General features: G+C 41.9%; 1 protein-coding gene across 2 annotated transcripts in view; it reads right to left on the minus strand.

Annotated features, from left to right (window-relative positions):
* smg1 (SMG1 nonsense mediated mRNA decay associated PI3K related kinase) overlaps nucleotides 1–17,879 on the minus strand; it is a 56,379-nt gene that overhangs the window by 30,976 nt on the left and 7,524 nt on the right. For both annotated transcript variants that reach the window (XM_084745216.1, XM_084745214.1), the window contains exons 5-26: nucleotides 17,138–17,196; nucleotides 15,972–16,185; nucleotides 15,561–15,686; nucleotides 13,935–14,007; nucleotides 13,270–13,367; nucleotides 12,946–13,119; nucleotides 11,535–11,756; nucleotides 11,012–11,113; nucleotides 10,025–10,315; nucleotides 9,521–9,651; nucleotides 8,575–8,736; nucleotides 5,953–6,071; nucleotides 5,063–5,150; nucleotides 4,858–4,959; nucleotides 4,588–4,728; nucleotides 3,777–4,003; nucleotides 2,306–2,505; nucleotides 1,979–2,140; nucleotides 1,440–1,594; nucleotides 1,181–1,314; nucleotides 614–925; nucleotides 59–197 (exon numbers count right to left, since the gene is read on the minus strand). In XM_084745216.1, coding sequence (XP_084601342.1) covers nucleotides 59–197; nucleotides 614–925; nucleotides 1,181–1,314; nucleotides 1,440–1,594; nucleotides 1,979–2,140; nucleotides 2,306–2,505; nucleotides 3,777–4,003; nucleotides 4,588–4,728; nucleotides 4,858–4,959; nucleotides 5,063–5,150; nucleotides 5,953–6,071; nucleotides 8,575–8,736; nucleotides 9,521–9,651; nucleotides 10,025–10,315; nucleotides 11,012–11,113; nucleotides 11,535–11,756; nucleotides 12,946–13,119; nucleotides 13,270–13,367; nucleotides 13,935–14,007; nucleotides 15,561–15,686; nucleotides 15,972–16,185; nucleotides 17,138–17,196 — 3,431 coding nt within the window. The remainder of the gene's footprint in view (nucleotides 1–58; nucleotides 198–613; nucleotides 926–1,180; nucleotides 1,315–1,439; nucleotides 1,595–1,978; nucleotides 2,141–2,305; nucleotides 2,506–3,776; nucleotides 4,004–4,587; nucleotides 4,729–4,857; nucleotides 4,960–5,062; nucleotides 5,151–5,952; nucleotides 6,072–8,574; nucleotides 8,737–9,520; nucleotides 9,652–10,024; nucleotides 10,316–11,011; nucleotides 11,114–11,534; nucleotides 11,757–12,945; nucleotides 13,120–13,269; nucleotides 13,368–13,934; nucleotides 14,008–15,560; nucleotides 15,687–15,971; nucleotides 16,186–17,137; nucleotides 17,197–17,879) is intronic.

The following is a 17,879-nucleotide window of genomic DNA, read 5'->3' on the forward strand; positions in this document are numbered from 1 at the left end:
AAAATCCATACTGTTAAAGCCCTACCAGGACCTAAAACATAATAGTGTTAGCGCTCACTCGGGATTGGCTGTGGTCCTCTGCTCCTGTTGATTGGCTTTGGTCATGGCAGTAACAGCACTGCGAAGGAGCTGCACCTCGATGGCTCTCTGCAGCTCAGTTGGATCTGGACTCATGGAGGGCAGAAGCCTCTTTAGATCTGAAACACACACACACACACACACACACACACACACACACACAATGATTGTGGCTAAATGGGAATGTCTGAAGGAAATAACTGGACTTCACTTGTTCTTAGACAGAGTATGACTTTATTATATCAACATATACAAATTCATCTACGATGCAACTCTTTGAAGCTTACAATTTTTGGCTGTTGTTGAAAAGAGTAGTGGGTGCAGATGTAATGTTTTATGTTACATTACATTAGGATTTTTTGATTATGGTTCTGTAGTGGTGGACAAAAATACACACAATAAATACACACACGTTCACATTTTAGTTTAGTTTAAGAAAACAAAGCTCTCACAGGATTTCTTCTTCATTTAAAATCATCTGAGCATCAGGAAAATTGCTAAAGATTTTCCGGACTCTGTCCTATAATGCACTTACCCAGCTTGTCCTTGGTGTTGGAGAGCGAGCTGTAGTCCTCTCCAGGCAGCAGCTCCAGCTGAGCCCCACACTCCACCAGATCTCCATCCTCAAAGCGGCTCAGAGCCTGGATGTAGTTGAAGTCTGTCCTTAAGTTGATGCTAACTGGATTGGTGGAGTTCTGCTTGAGGGCGAGCACGGTGGCCTGCCACTCTTTGACAGATGCCCAATCACAGAGTGCCACATAGCACTGACACGCTTTGTTGGCCAGGAAGTTAATCACCTCGGGAGAGCACTCACTGGACTTCAGCAGCACCGTCTTCCTGCTGTCACCTTTTCAGAGGAACACCCCCCCGCCAAAAAAAACCCACTTTCAGCAACAGTACTATGATCTCCAATGTTGCAGTTCATTACAGTTTTCACAGTAGGATTTTACAGAGACAAGACACTATAAAAGACGAATGAGTAAGAAAAGAAAAGTAAAAAAAAAAATCTAAAAATGCAGAAAAGAAATGCACATGGAGCCAGAGTAGGTGACACTTTTTTCAAACTTTCAAACTGCATTAAACATGATAACGTTCTGGTTACCGTTGCTGGTGTGTTTGGGGCTGCTCGTGTTGCTGGAGAATTTGAGCAGAAAGGATTCAGAGCTTTTGATGCTACAGTCCATCCCTGTAGCTGCAGACAGCTGATCTTGATACTCCAGAGCTGCCTTCTCAAACCTACACACACATAAACACACAACTTAGTAGAAGCCAAGCAAATAAAAGAAGCAAAGACACTTGGATGATTTTGTTGAGTGGTGCTCTGTGTTGTGATGACACATGGTTATAGTGGTGCTACTTACCGTCCCTCAGCCTGCAGAGCAACTGATGACAGCCAGCCCAGACTTCTGCCATTGGTCAAGAGGCTCCAGGCTGCCAGGCCCTGGATAGCCTCAGGACAACGGAGTTCACACAGAGCTTCCACCAGTAATGTGAGAGGAACCTCAAGCTCTGGACCCTGAAGAGCACATCAAAATGTGCCATTAATTATGACAGCAAATAACAACTATTTTCATAGTTGATAAACCAGAAAATGGTGAAAAATGTCAGCATTGAGGTCCTCAAATGTCTTGTTTTACTCACAACCCAAAGATATTTAATTTACTATCATAGAGGTGTAAAGAAACCAAAAAATATTCACATTTATGAAGCTGAATTTTCTTTAAAAAACAGTCAAAAAACAGATCAATCAATTATCAAAATCATTTGCGATTAATTGCCTTTACACACCACCTAAAGCTACACATCAAGGACATACATACAGGCTACAGAGTTTGAAGTATGGGTCTGTTCTCCAAAAAGTGGATCTGTTGCTCACCAGTGTTTTAAAATCTGCACTGACCTGGGTGCTGTTGTTCTTAATCTCTGTTAGCAGGTCAAAGCCGTGTCGAATGGTCACTGCCGGCTGGCCAGAGAGAAGACCCACCCTCATCAGTGCCAGGCGGATTCTGGTCAGCCAGTCTTGACATGTCTGACGGTTGGTGTAGAAGAATGTCCTAATGCCCTGAGACACAGAGACGGAGGGTTGTTATTATAGTATATATGTACAGGGATTTTTAATGACTGCTAAGCTGTGTTCGCTGGTATCAGCAGATACTAGATTATCATCACTGTAAACACTTCAATCTTCAGTCGGCAGTGAATCTGGAGCTTTCTTGTCTTTGCACACCTTTGGGGGGGCAGTGAGGGCGTTGGCACAGCCTTCATAGGCGTTGTACATCAGCTTCTCCAGGTTCTCCAAGAACTGAAGCAGCAGAGCGAGGCGGAGCTGATTGGAGTGGTGACCATCCCCGTCGCCTCCAGCACCTGCCCACGCTCCAACATCCTGCTCTGGGTTCAGGCTGTGGGCAGCCAGGCTCCGGATCATACCTGCAACACAGTGAGACACAAGAAAAAGAATCTTAAGTTTAGGTACACTGTGGCCAAGAGGTTTGAAGTTTACTTTCTCTCCTGTGACATGGTTTTTACGTTCAGGTATCTGCTGTATTTTACTATGATGTTTGCTTTCAGACGTACAGTAATCTTGTCAAGTTACTGGTGATGAAGATCAAAAATTTCCTTGTTTTCTGTGTCACAATAAAAGTTTTTGACTAACACAATAACACATACAGGAAGTTCAGTTTTTATTTACCATTTTAAATCTACTTGACTCAAGCTAAACTGCTCGCCTTCAGTCACATTGTGCCATGCAATGCAAAAAATACTCATTATCCCTCAGAACATGACAACAAGTTATTAAATGCTTCTTCACCTTTTCAGGCCAAAAAGCAACATTGTTCATCCGGAGCTGACACCTGCCACACAGGGTGGCTAACTTTAGCAGTGCTAGCGGCAGCAGCCGCTGCTCTGCCTGCAGGTTACTGTCTTTGTCTGTGCTGAATGTGGTTACACACCCAGGTGAGTGGTTATAAACCAGTTTATTCTGACACAGCCTACATACAACCTTATTTTTATTTTCTTAATAAAAATACTGACAAACCGTGCCGGATTTACCAACAGTCAAATGCCCCACTTAGCTGACAACAACATCCAGGCTACTGGGGCATTCACTCTGGGTGAGAGAGGCTGCTGTCTGCCAGGGCTGCAGTCCTGACTAGTTTAGACTAGACATTTTAGCAACACCAGTATTGTAGCAAGCAGCAACAGCATGGAAAATGATGGGGTGACTGTCTATCAAGTTTCCAGCAAAGTATTTTGCAAACTAGTTAACAACTTAGCATGAAAACACAGTTTGACTCCACTCTGAACACCTCCATACAATAGGTGACTAGAAAGGATTATCCCGATCTCCCAATCACAAAATTTTATGAAATATCAGCTGATAACAATTGGTGGCCAATCAATTTGGGCACCCCTATTCACTCACTCTCCTCATTTACTGTCATCTCTCTGCTGCCTATCAGAAAGATTTAAAATAATGATGATAAATGAAGATTTTCTTTTTTTAGTAAGTGGCTATTGCATATTGACCACAGCAAATGTTTACTGAGGTTTACCCATGCAGCAACCTATGACTGTGGACTACACACAAGTTGTGCCACATGTCCATTATTTATAATAAAATCCTGTCAAGACAAACAAAGGGCTGACGACGAAAAGGAGAAACAGTCAGTGTGATGACAAACTGGGAGACTCTTTACCTTCAATAGTCTGGAAAGTGTCCTGAGCTCGGCCCAGCGGCGTTCGGAGTTTGGACAGCACAGTGAACTGCGCCGCCTCCCACACTGCCCATTGCCACAGCACCACTTCGGTTTTCAACAGCGCCCGTGGAACTACACCTGGTCTGCTGCCATCCGCACCTCCTCTGCCATCCCGTTTCTCCAGCCGCTGGCAGCTGTGGTACAAACGCTCCAGCCACGGATCCTTACTGTGGATACACAACCATATATCTTCATGAGTCTCATGGTGATACCTGACACGCAGTCATCATCATGTACACATACAGCGGACTTACAGCATGAAAACATTCTGCTAACACACCCACACCCACACCAAACAGCTCCACAGAGCAGCTCATTTATCTGCAGAGGTACCTGCTGGACCTCTACCATGACTGACACACAGCATACTCAGGAGTATTATCAACATGAATCTAAATCAGTAGCAAAATGGCATAAAGTAGACTGAATTTTCATCTGCCATAATTAAACACAGTTTGTCCTCCCATGGTGTATTTCAAAAAATACTCTGCACCTTTCTTCCTCACTGTAAACCTCTATCAAATGTGAAACTCCTCACTAATGGGTAAAAAAAAGCTGCTTATGAGGTCAGTGTTAAGACTAAGATTTAAAACAGCTTTTCATTATGACTTGAACTTAATGTTGCTACACAAAGGCATCTTGATCCTTGCCATAGCTGTGTGTATCCCTGGGAATGTGAGCGCTAAGACAGCGTGACAGTTTGTCTAAAATTTATGTATCTGATCGCTCTGTCACTGTGACGGACAACTACCCTCCACGGTGCAGCACTCCATATAAGATGAAGCTGATGAGGTCACTGAAGTCCTGGGGGTGGAAGGTGCTGCTTGGTGCTCGGCTCATGTGGTGGCGGATGGCCAGTGAGATCTCCCTCATCTCAGGGTGGCTGTGGTTACTGTGGACAAAAAATTAAACGCACCATTAATAAGACATACAGCCAACAGTGTAAATGAATTTCCTGACACTTGCATTTGCATTGTTTTAAACCAACAATATTCGTGCCATCCAGTGGTACAAGTCTTACCTCAAAGCCACATCAAGGGGGATTGTCCTGAGCAGCTTGCCATAGGCCTGCCTCACCCTCACTGCTGAGTGGACCAGCTGGACTCTGCACACATCCACACACCTACACACATACACACAGAACTTTAACTAGAGAGAACAGCAAGATAACAGGACTACTGCACAGATCAAACATGAATACTGTCTGAGGGCAGTATGATATTCACCTCTGCAGCAGCTCAGTGGACAGAGATGAAGAGAGGATCTGTAAACTGTGGCAGGTCTGAAGGCAGATACTTTGATCTTCATTCAGACCTATTCAGAGGACACAAGAAGCAAAAACATTCAGCAACAACATCACTGAGGAATAACCGATACACCTGAAACTGACAATTGACCCTTCGCTAAGTCCTGCCTCCAAACAGCAACTGTCCAATCATAGATTAACAACTATAACTAGGGCATCACAGCTAACTAGTCTGGCTGGGTGATCGTCTCCAGGTCCACTGCACTTATTTAGTCCCCGCGCTTCTTGCTCCCACATTAATGAGTGTATTTCTGTCTTCTATCATGTAGATATTGTATACCCGTTGCATTTCACCATCCAATCAATGTTTGCTGAGAGCTAGCTTTAGCCTCAGTCTTTTACAATTAACGTTCTATCATGTACACAGCTGTTGGGTAACTTTACATATTTAACACACTTTCACAGGGTTCTCATTTTAAAAGATGTTAGATGGAAACATTAAAATGTCAGCTGGAGATGGACTTCTCAGCTGACTTAAGGAGTTAGCACAAGCTTAAATTAGCCAGATACACTTATGAAGTCACCATTTCAGATTTCAGACAAAATCTACAGTTGTCAGCTAGACGTGAGAAGCTATTTCTGTCTACTTCTCTGTGGAATCAAAGACCTTGTGTTTCGACAAATACTCCAAAGTTTGATGTTGAATCTGCCTCTGTCATCACTGTTAACTGTATATACACACAGAATGGAAAGCTTGACAGGCATAGCAATAGTAACTAAGGAGGGTGGGTCTTAGCGAAGGGTCAATTACACAGTCAAGCATGTGAAAAACCCAAAGTGAGACATTCTTGATGGACATTCTGGGCTCACCGTTAGCCAGCAGGCCCCTGCAGAACTTGTTGAAGGAGGGCAGTGAGAAGAGAGGGCTGTATGTGTCGGACTTCTTCATCAGCACAGAGATCTCCTGAGCCCAGGTCAGCAGCAGCCTCCTGACATGCCAAAACAAAAGTGTCACAACAACTGTATCCAGTGACATTTGTGGCCTGGTGAAAAGGAGTTTTCACTCTCATGACTGTTAGGCCCTGTGTCCACCAAAGCCCTTTTTCTCCCCACAAAACAAGTGCCCAGGCATGAGAACACTTTGGAGGTGCAGCATTTATAATAATTTATAGGAAATAAAGTGTTTATTGACCATTTTGCACAGGCTTCCCACACCTTTTCTGAAGTCAAACACGTCAAGCATTTTCAAGCTTTTCTAGCACCTTACAGCTGTGGTAAATGACACATTTGTATATATGTATGTGCTCAAAATGTTGCTATAAGCAATAAAAATTATTTCATGACAGAATTCTACTGAAGAGAGAGAAATTAAAGGAATACAAGTGTTATAATTCAAAATGTGAAACCTGTCTGTAAATACACTTGGCATCAAATTAGAACTGCAACAATTAGTCAGTTATTAATCAATAATTATATTATCGCTAACTAATTTGATAAGTGATTAGTCCTGTGACTTTTTTTTAAGAAAAATGAGTGACTAATTTTTGGTTTCTTTACTCCTCTCTGGCAGTAAACTGAATATGTTTGGGTTGTGGACAAAACAAGACACTTGAGAATGTCATCCTGGACTTTGGGAAACAACATTTTCTGAGATTTTCATTTTTTTCTGTTAGTTGATTAACCAAGAAAATATTCAACAGATTAATCGATCATGAAAATAATTGTTACAGGAAAGATTTGAAACATAGGTCCTAGATCCTTCAAGGGTTTTCAAGGATTTCCAGCACCTTTAAGAACCCTGTTTACAGTCCTAAGACTCACTTGATCGCTGATGTGCCAAGTCAAACCGAGCCAAACCAAGGCAGCACAAGTGGATGGAAAAGCATGTGTTACATAGTTTGGTACAAGAGCTAAAGTGTTTTTCAACTCTCAGTGACAAACAAAACCCCAATGCTTAGTGCAGAATAGACACTCAGTGCCTCATCATGCTGCAGGTGTTTGTAGCAGAGTATAAATATGTAGCGTTCCCAGGGGAAATTTGTAATTTGAAAAATACTGCTGGCTGCAGGAAAAAAAAACCTTTGGTGGACACATCCCTTTACACAGCCACTAGCACAAACATTACTTGCTTCTTGTGAGCTTGTTGGCAGCTGACTTTATGTTCATACATTAATTTGTCATGTCATTTAATGTAAATGTATGTTCAACAACACCAATGTTGCTTAGACTTTTTAAAAACTGCACGATATTTGCACGTTCATTATCAACTACCTAAAATGACTAAGCTTTCTGTAAAGGCTAAAAATTGTAAAACAGGTATGCAAGAATAATAAAACGAGTGTTAATGGTACCATGTGTACATGTTATGATATCTAATGTAAGTGGATAATTGTTAGGGCCTGAGCACCGAACCGGTGCGAGGACCCTATTGAAATCGAAGGAATTATTATTATTAGGGCCCGAGCACCACCCGGTTTTCGGGGCGGACCATGGCTTCGGGACGACGTCCGACGGTTGCTGCGACGCGGAGCCTCTCTGCCCTGGACGGGTCTGGCCGGCGGGCGGCGATGGCCGGCCCCTCGAGTGGCGCGGGGGTGCGAGGGCCCGTTCACAGCTGCTTGCAGCTTTAAGATGGTTTCTAAATTAAGATGCATTTTGATGACATTTCTAATGATAAATAGGCTTTTTATTTTCATAATCTACATTCAGTGGATGTATATGATCTTTGGTTTATTGGTTATGACAAAGATCCTTTCAGGTTTTGACAGGAAAATGTGAAAATGCAGCATTTCTTATTGTTGCTATGATGGTTGCTATGGAATTTTTTTTAATGGTGCACACTCATGTCACTGTCAGTGAAACTATCCTGAATAAATAAAGGTTGAAAACAAACAAACAAAAAAAAAAAACAATACGTAGCTTGGAATGCTGGAATAGTGTGATGTCATCACTATGACAATTTGATGATGTTATACTGCCTTCGATCAATTGTGCTTTGATGTTCAGAACACTATAAATTCCAATTGACTTCATAACTGGCGTGTACCATCTAGACAAACGTGTGATCCAAACTTATTAAAAGATTTGGTCAACATTAAATGGTGTGCCCGTGGTGTGGAATCGAGTTTTGATGTCTCGCCATGAAAGACAAAATTGCTATAACTTGGGTGTACATGGTCCGATCCTCACCAAACTTCACAGGTGTCATAAAAGTCCCGGTCTGAACACATCTACATGACAATCAGGAGATATACTCATAGCGCCACCTAGCGGCGACAGGAAGTGGCATCAAATTCCTTAAGGCAATGTCCAAAGGCCGTGACAATGTGGAGCCTCTTCGCCCGGGTCGAATCCGGCCACGAGGCCACGGCCGCCGGCCCCCCAAGTGGCGCGGGGGTGCGAGGGCCCGTAAAACACTGCTTGCAGCTTTAATTATATTATTGTTTATTAATGTCTTGTGGTTGTTTCTGGGTGTAGGTGGAGAGAAAGAACCTGGCCTCGGGGTAGAGGTGCTCCTTCACCAGCAGACCTCCCAGAAGGCTCAACAGTGTGCTGAAATGTTTCTTTGTTGCTGTGGTCACAGTGCTGATGACAGCGCCATCGAACAAAGAGGGAGAAGATGACGACAGGCTGGATGAGATGAAATGGTCATGTCTGGATAAATAAACAAAAACAAACAGGAGAGACACAAGGCCTGTTAAGAAGAGGAACCACAGATGATTCCTCAGGATACATAAAATACCCACAAGTGTCCTAATGTCACAGAGGTGCTGTAATCTCTACAAAGACCCTTTCAGACATAGACCCCTCTACATATTTGGGGTGTACCCTGGCAGTTGAAAAAAAGAAAACAAAAAAAAAGGCCAGAGGTGGCACAAGTTACATACAATCTTCACTCACGTAAAAAAACAGATATTTGAGTAAAAAAATTAACTGTAATTGTAATTTTAGTCTTATTACATCATTTCATTTATGTCTTTTAGATAATTTCCGTGTTATGTTGTTTTCATTTTATTACACCGTATTCTTCTTGTTAGATATTTTTTTCTTTTCATCTTATGTAATTTTCATCTTTTTATGTCTTTAATGTTGTTTTGTCTTGCACTAGAACTAAAGTAACAAGCCTGGTTTGAAAATGTGAGGAGTAGAAAGTACAAATATTTGTGTTAAAATGTTGGAAGTAAAATTAAATTAAATTAAATCCATAACAACACAAGAACAAATGATTGTGATGGGGTTTAAGGACTCTCCAAACTATACTATATTGCTGTAACAGCTTCTTCTTGCCACAAGTTTGAATGATTAACAGTTCAACTTCATATGCAAGGAAGTATAAATGGATAGAAGTAATAGACCACTAAGTGTAATAGGTGTGTTACCTTCAGAATACTGTAGTGCACAGCAGCGTAGTTGCTCACAGTGCAGGTGTGTTTATTACCTTGTGCAGTGGGAGTACAGTGTGTAGAGTACAGCGTACTGGATGGCAGGGTAGTAGACTGCTAACTCAGAGTGGATCAGCATCAGATTGTGACTGAGCAGAGCGAAGACAGTAGGAGACAATGCCCACATCTAAACACAGAAAACACATTTCAGCAATTCATTTTCTGTCCATGAAAACATCTGAACATCCAGTCATGTCCAGACTTTTAATCAACTAAAACTTTGGCAAAGGACTAAAAGTAAATAAAAAAAATAAATAAAAAAAAAGCTGACAAAATTAAGACTAAGGGCGGAGATATACTTGCTTTAAACTACGCATTCGCATACACACCCCTACGCATCCCTACGCATCCCTACGCATCCCTACGCTTCATGGCTGCCTCGCGTATCCTGCGTCCATTTGGAGCGATGGTTGTGCGCGTCCTCAGATTAACGCGACGCATACGCGAACGCAAACGCATGGTTAAACAGCAAGTATATCTCCGGCCTAAGTGGTACTCACGCCTATGAGAGAGTTCTTGGTGTTGCCAATTGTGGTGAGGGTGCTGAGGTTGAAGATGAGGATAAACTGGGCCTTCTCCTGGGGTAATGTGAGGGAGGCAAAAGCAGGATGTTGGATGCTGGGGCAGGGGACGCTGGGTTCCGGGGCCTTGCCACTGGTTTCCAGGGTTGCTGTCAGGCTGGACAGGGCACATGCCATCTCACCCAGTACCATTTTATAAGCTGCCTCCAGAGTTGGAATGTTTTTCAGGCCAAGCAGCGCCTGGTACACTCCATGAACAGCTGACATCACCTGTGAAAGACATCGTATCGTTTTATTCTCTTCAGTCTAACCTAATTTCAACCAACAGCAGTCAAACCACAGTGTAAAATATTCTGCTTCTCTTTGTACTCAGACAAACATGTCACTGCACTGGCATCAGATCACACATTAACGCCATTTCTGTGAACAAGTACATGCAAATGGGGAGCTGTGTTTTTTTCTAACCAGACAGAAGAATGGACAAAACAAAGTGCGGCTCTAGATACAGCTTTTCACAAGATTTGCAGCCACTGTAGATTCTCCTGAACGCCAAGGTGAGAGTGAGGTGAGGTGATTGCAATTTGCAAGCTAGATGCCACAAAATCCTACACATTGGTCCTTTAAATATCAGGTTCAGCTACTTTCCTGTCCTTTGTGACACTAAATGAAAAGTCTATAGGTTTTATCACTTGGGAAATTGAGATGAGCATTTTTCATAGTTTCTTGACATTTTATGGACTAAATGATTAATCAAGAGACAGATCAACCGATAATGAAAATAATCATTAGTTGCAGATCTAACTATGACATTTGGCTGGAATGTTTGGTATCAACATACTTTTGACCACATAGTGTGTTTGCTATACAGAAAACATGAACCAAGCCATATATGTTGGCACATGAACCTATACATCACCTTGCCATTATCTTGCACCATTTTTAATGAAGCAACACAAACTCACACACCTCTTTCTCTCGATGGAAGCGTAGCTTCAGCAGCTGGGAGTCGGGTGCCAACAATTTCTCAACAAAAGACGCAGGCAGCTTTGTGTTGATCTGGTCCACTATCTGAAAGAAAATGCAGAGTCGACAATGAACTCTAAAACTTCACATCCTCTGTCTGAAAGTCCTCTCTCAAAATGTTAAATTGTTTTCTGGGACAGTCCTGCTTGACAATGATCTTCTCTTTGTCTCAAGTTACAAATCAGGCCTCACTTCTCATCCAACAGATCTGTGCAAAGTTTAGTAGATAGAAGATAAATATAAATAGTTGCAAAACAAAGCTTATGTGGGTGTAGATTTCTAAACAAAAAAAGATGGGACAAACTAGACTGGAAGATCCAATGTGTGGTGCATTACATCATACATCATGAGAGTGAGCAACTGTAAGCAGATTTGTTTGCGCTGCTCCACCACCAGATGACGAAGATGAACACTGTGGTTTAGATCAAAGTGAAACAAACTGCAGGTGTGATCAAAGTGACGCTACCAGAGTGAGAAGGCTGAGCACTGCCAGATTGTAGTCCGAGCCGCAAGCCCGGCAGCAGTCCAGCTGGTCCAGGCCGTAGGCAAGAACAGCCTCCATCAGCTGACCGCAGGGCTCCACGCTGGCCAGTAACACACCCACACACTCATTTCCTGCAGTGAGAACTGCCTCAGAGAACTGAACCTGCTTCGCTGTGGTCACACAGGCCAGAACCCGATTCAGGACCTGAGGAAGAAACACAGAAACAGATCAGCCTTACATACCATGAAAACTCTGGTGTGGCATGTGCAGTCAGTCTGTCAGTTGGCCTCATGCAAGAACCACTCTTATGAACAGATTTGTTCTGAAGCGGTGTGTGCGAGTGATTAAGGAGAACTTATTGCATTCACCAGTTTTCTCGAATTTTGAATTTTCTTTCAGATACAAAAACAATTTAGGAGGTCCAGACCTGTCACAGGAATCATGCGCGGTGAAGTCTGCTGTTATCCAACTAATTAGTTTTCAACTAATGACTGCATATTTCATTAGTCTAAAGACATCTTGAGTTTGAAAAATAAATTACACTTCATAATATTATCCTATTTGACTGCATTTCAAATTATGATATAATTAAAAATTTTCACACAAACCTTTTCATCAGTTTAATGATCTATTATCAGCTACTGTCAGATGTATTGGCCATATATCAACATGCAGGTTTATGAAGTTTCTGTCCATGGGAACATGGGCAGGAACTTATTCTGTCCTCTATTTCTGCAATCGAAACTTCCCTTTGACTTCCTCCTCCTGTTGCAGTCATTGATCACCCCCTGCTATAGTGAAGCATTTTTTTCTTTGAAGGGATTTTCATAGGGAAATTTCTTCTTTAGATCAGTGACAATCTGACCCTCAGGTAACACGGTATTAACAGCACTCATTTTCCCATTTCTTTCACTTTAGCAGGTCTTTTATTTCCACCATCAACCGAATAATACCATGTAAGGCTACGTCTTATATGGCATTAGTTGGGCATTAATTATGTTAATTTACAAGTCTCGTGCACTTGCACTCAGATACGCTCAAGCAGATCATTTACACAGTTATCTGACATTGCAAGTGTTTGCTGAATCCAATATTACATGTTTGTGGGAGTCCTTCATACAAAAAAAAAAATACAGTAAGAGAAATTTATGACAATACAACACTGTTCTTGCATGAGGCCCAGTCATTGTGAACTATGTTCTAAGAAAGCTGAGCGCATTCTATACTAACAACAAAATAGCAGTAGGGTTTAAAAAACTTTTCTGCTACATCTATACAATGACATACTCTCATACTGCTTTTCTTGTTTTCACCCAGTCAGGTGACTAGATCTACCACAATAGTATGAACACTGCTCAGCCCTCAGTCAGGCTCTCTGGGCTGTGGCTCTTACATCTGTGACGTAGGCCTCAGTAATGGGTGGTCCTCTGAAGGGATTGAATCGCTCTCCGATGCTGCGGACCACTGTGCTGAAAACCCTCAGCAGAGCTGCCAGCTTGGGCAGTGACACTGAGGGCGGGGGGATGTCTTCATCCAGCACCTCGCCTGACACCACGTGGTTCAGATCCTGAAGAGCACAGACTCGGTCAAGTTTTTGCAAATACTTGAAGAAATCGAGTTCTCTTCACAAAGTGATTAACTCATAAGTGCCTTTGTCAGTCTTAATGACAAATAAGGACTTGCTCCCCTCTGGCAATGATATAAAAAGCAAATTTACCTCTGCATATGCCTCCATATCCTCCAAGAACTGCCCCAGCAGGGTGGTGGAGAAGGTCAGATCTGCCACCCAGAACTGCTCCAGGCTCTGTAACCAGCCTAAACACAGACAGGGGGAGTTACACCTCACCTACACAGGCAGTGTAGTGAAAGCAGCATGTCAGCAGAGCAGCAGCAGGGTGTGTTCATGCACTGCGTCGGTCAGCTGTGTTTTGGCAGCTCCTATACATCCCAACAATACAATCACTAGCTATGTGCGTAAATCAGGAGAAAACAAAGTTGACACATAAAACAGCAGTACAGTGCAGATTAATATAGGAGTGTATCTGAACCATCAAAGGTGGAGGAGATTAAAGGGATAGTTCACCAAAAAATGACTAAAAAACTAAACCCAAACCTTCAATCTCCATGAGGGTGAGTAGATAATGACTGAATTCTCATTTTTGGGTGAACTATCCCTCTAAAATGCAACTGTAAAATTAATTAAATTACTTCATTAATCCACAGGTAGAAACATACAGGTAACAGTTTTTGCCAAACTACATGGTGGAGAAAGTTTATGTGGTAAATCTAAAATGTAAATTACCATCAGAAAGTGCCAAAATATTTGCAATCTGTACATCAGATACAATTTTGAAAATCTGAGTAATAACAAATCCAACTGACCTGAAACTTGCTGAGTGACTGACTGCTTTTGTGTGTGGTCAATGTGCCAACCCACCAAGATGTCCACTGTGTCCTGCAAAGAAACAGCAAACATTCAAGTCAAGTTGGCAGCGGTCAACAGCTGCAACAATACCAATCACTGTGAAGTGCAGAGGCCAGCTGGTGGTTCCTAACCCACCTGTCCATGATATACTTGCCACTCGGCAAACGTCAGCTGGGACCAGCCCTCTAAGGTCCACGCTTACATGGGTATTTTTAAAAACAGCCTTTTGAAACCATCTACTAAATCTCTGTCTAGACAAGCATTTTGGCATGGTTCCAGAAAAAAAAAAATCAATCAAACAAAAAACAATCACTTACATGCACATCCTGCTATAAACAAGAAGCAGACTGTGATGAGACAGGGAAACATGGCTTCTCTTCACAGAATCCTTCCAGATAATGCTGCTTTAATGAAGCAGAAGCATGTGTTTGTGTCTCTCTAAATTGCATTTTATAACATCCATTCTGTCAATGTACAGACTCAAATACTCCACAACATCAAAAAGTTCATGCTTATAGCCACACACTCATGTACTCTTTTAGTTGAGCTTAAATTGCATTTGAACACTAAACTCAAAGTATCCCCTTTCTGTCCATGTAATCTATGGATTTAGCACAGGGTAGTTTTACTTGGATGTGCAAGCAACGCCATGTGTCAGGCAGAGGTGGGGGATTTGAGTCAAATGCTTGACTTAAGTGAGGCTTGAGACACAAATTTGAGGTCTTAGGATCTGCTTGACCAACACAGATGAAAGGCTTGAGACAGATGACTTAAAAGGATTTTTTTAAATTTAATATTTACATTTTATGGGCAGGCCAACAGAAGACAACACGCAAGGAGCTGTTTAGCTCAGTAGGTAGAGCATCCGCCCCATGTATGGAGGCTGTCAGTCCTCTGCAGTGGCCGCTGCTGGGGGATCATCAGAATTTCATATAACTTGACTTGTGACTTTCTTGACCTGAGCAATGATTTGACTTGCTTGACTCACAGCAGCGACTCTACTTGCTTGATTCGCATCACAGTGACTTGAGACTTGAGGGTTAAGACTTGCTTGTGACTTGCACATTGATGACTTAGTCCCACCTCTGTTGTTAGGCAAAAGCAGACGACAAGATCCTTCACTTCTGATTTTGTCCTGTTTTTTGATGCAGTCTGGACACAGGAAGATGGTAGAGCAGGCATCCATGCCTTTCTTTTGTTGTTGCTCCCTCTACATGCAAATGTAGTCTTTTACTGAGGCTGATTCGGTCAATCACTGAAAATTTTTCTTGCCATTCATTGCCCTCCACAAAATAGCCTCTCATAAGTAAACAAATAGGGTAACCAACAGGATGATCATGCACACTGACGTCAAAGAGCAGTGCACACTTTGATGTTACAACCCAAAACTGAAAACTAGGTTTTTAAATATCTTCACCTTTGCAGATTCCAAAAAGCTCTGTTTTTAGTGACCTGGTACACTGTGTGATGACAAAAGGCCCAAACGAATAGATAAAGCTACCTCTACATAGATACCAATGTAGATGTGGACAGGGCCTGAGTGAGTAATGGCTAATGTGGCCAACCACATCTAAAATGCTCACCCTGAAGTTGGTGCTGAAGACGTGTGGGTAGCAGCGCGCCACCTGAAGGATACACTTCACACTTTGACAAAGCAGCTCTGGTGTGTCCACATTCTCCAGGATGGACTGCAGGTTGCTCATCACCAGCTGAAACACACAAAACACTCAGTCCAAAAACCCATCCACCTACCAGGCCGTTATGTGGCACCAGCCACTTTACACTCTTCATGTCTGCAGTGGCATCATGTCTGTGGTTTTTGGGAAATGTTGGTGCTCTCAGGCCTCAAATCTAAATGTGATGAGTCTATGCAATGAAGTACAGTGTCCATGGCAACACTGAAATATACTAGTCTACGGACTAAGGCTAGCTTTATCTTAATGAAAATGGTCACAGAATGGTTTGGGATGCAGGCTGGTCCTCTGTGTGGTTACCTGCATAACATGAGAGAAAGCCTTCCTCTCTCCAGCTGCCTCCAAAGCTCGCTGTGCTGCCACCAGGTACAACAGCTTCACCTCGTCACGGCCGCTCGAACTTAACTTGAGAAAGAGCCACTTGAAGATGCGCTCAGCCTCGTAGCTGAGTACGGTGCAGAGGAGACCCAGGCAGGCTGCTGCGTCCTGACGCAACTCCCACAGCAGCTTACTGCTACACATGTCATCAAAAACACATGATAAGAGAATATAGGGATATGGGACTAGCAGAGAGTAGTCATTGTGCAATAACAGGGTGGAGTGGTGTCATGCGTCTGAGACAAATACTCAGGACTGCCATTTTTTGAGAGATGCATCCCTGCTACAACTTGAGAGTACCTGTTTCACTCACTGGTATAACTGCAACCATGTGGAAATCATCAAATAGTAATAACAGTAATAACCATCTAGATTGTTATTCTAAATGTAAAAATGATACTGTTGTGTGCAAATGGGTGTTGAATCCTCAGAGGCAAAAAAAGTCATAAACAGGACTGTGTGTCGATCAAAGAATCTTTTCATGCACGAATGTTTCAGGAAGAGATACATCCACTGCAATTTTATTGGCCAATATAGATTTTTCCAAGTCTAACCTGCTGACACCAAGTTTCTTTCTAAGAACTATAATTAACAGCATACAGAAATGTTTTTGTAACTTTTCTTAAATGGAAAATAAAATTGTATGTTCATGATTAAACCATGACTATTATATAACTAACATGTTCCCCTAAAGTGCTCCTGGTTAATGCCTAAACCTTTCCTCTTCATATACGATATGTGTGGAATATTTCAATTTATGTCATAGTGGAACCCATTTAGCATACTTTATCCTTCTGCCATCAGAGTCACAGTTTCTCATTTCCCCAGTTTATGTGCAAATACATGGGTCAGAACTACCACGGAGGACCACACATTCTCACAACAAGTTTGTTTTTTATAAATCCCAAAGTCTTAAAAAATTGGTGCGCACCTTCTATGCATATACAACATTTATAAATGACGCCCCTGGACTTTTGGCCATGCTAGACTCTCTGACATGCTGGCCACACATTTTTCCATGTCTTCATGTCTGAAATGTAACACAAGTCCTGAAACCAATAAACCTGAAGTCAACAGCTTCCTCTTACCTCTCATTTAAAATGTCATTCAGCGTGTTGAGGATGGTGTCCAACTGTTTCACCAGGGTCTGTGTCAGAGGAAATACAAAGTATTTGGACAGTGGTGTGTTTGTCAGTAAGGGGTGGAAGCAACTAATTACAAATACTCAAATTACTGTAATTAAGTAGTTTTTTGGGGGGGCACTTAGATTTTCAAGTCTGTACATTCATTCATACTTAAGTAGGCATTATACCATGTAATCTTCTAAGCCACTTTTAAAATCATAATGACTACTGAGAATGATTTCAAGTAATATCCAAATCTTTCAACTTCAACACTTACATAATTAATCATTAACAATTTGTTTAACCAATTAAAAATGTATTCATGGATATTTAAGCAATAGTCTAGAAATGGTAATAACTGCATCTCATTTGACATCATTTTTCTGGCAATGTCATCTGTTGGATTAGGAAACTTAAACTTTAAATAACACACAAAATAAGACAATAAAACAGAAAAAAATGAAAATTAGATTTTTTTAAAACCTGTGTTTTGTATCTTATAAATTATTAATGAACAATCAATGGTTAGCATTTTCAATTATCGGTTAAGGAAAATGCAGAAAATTGCAACCAAAGTTTGAAGAGGTGATTGTGTCCCCCAATTTTACACTGAATGGCCTTGTTTCAGAGTCATTGGCACGTGTCTTAAGGAGTAAGATTTCATGCAGAGGGTTTTGGAGAAGCCAACAGAAAGATAATCTCTACA

The sequence above is a fragment of the Lutjanus erythropterus genome, chromosome 19 (genome assembly GCF_056507025.1).
Source record: "Lutjanus erythropterus isolate fLutEry1 chromosome 19, fLutEry1.hap2, whole genome shotgun sequence".
NCBI lineage: Eukaryota > Metazoa > Chordata > Actinopteri > Lutjaniformes > Lutjanidae > Lutjanus > Lutjanus erythropterus.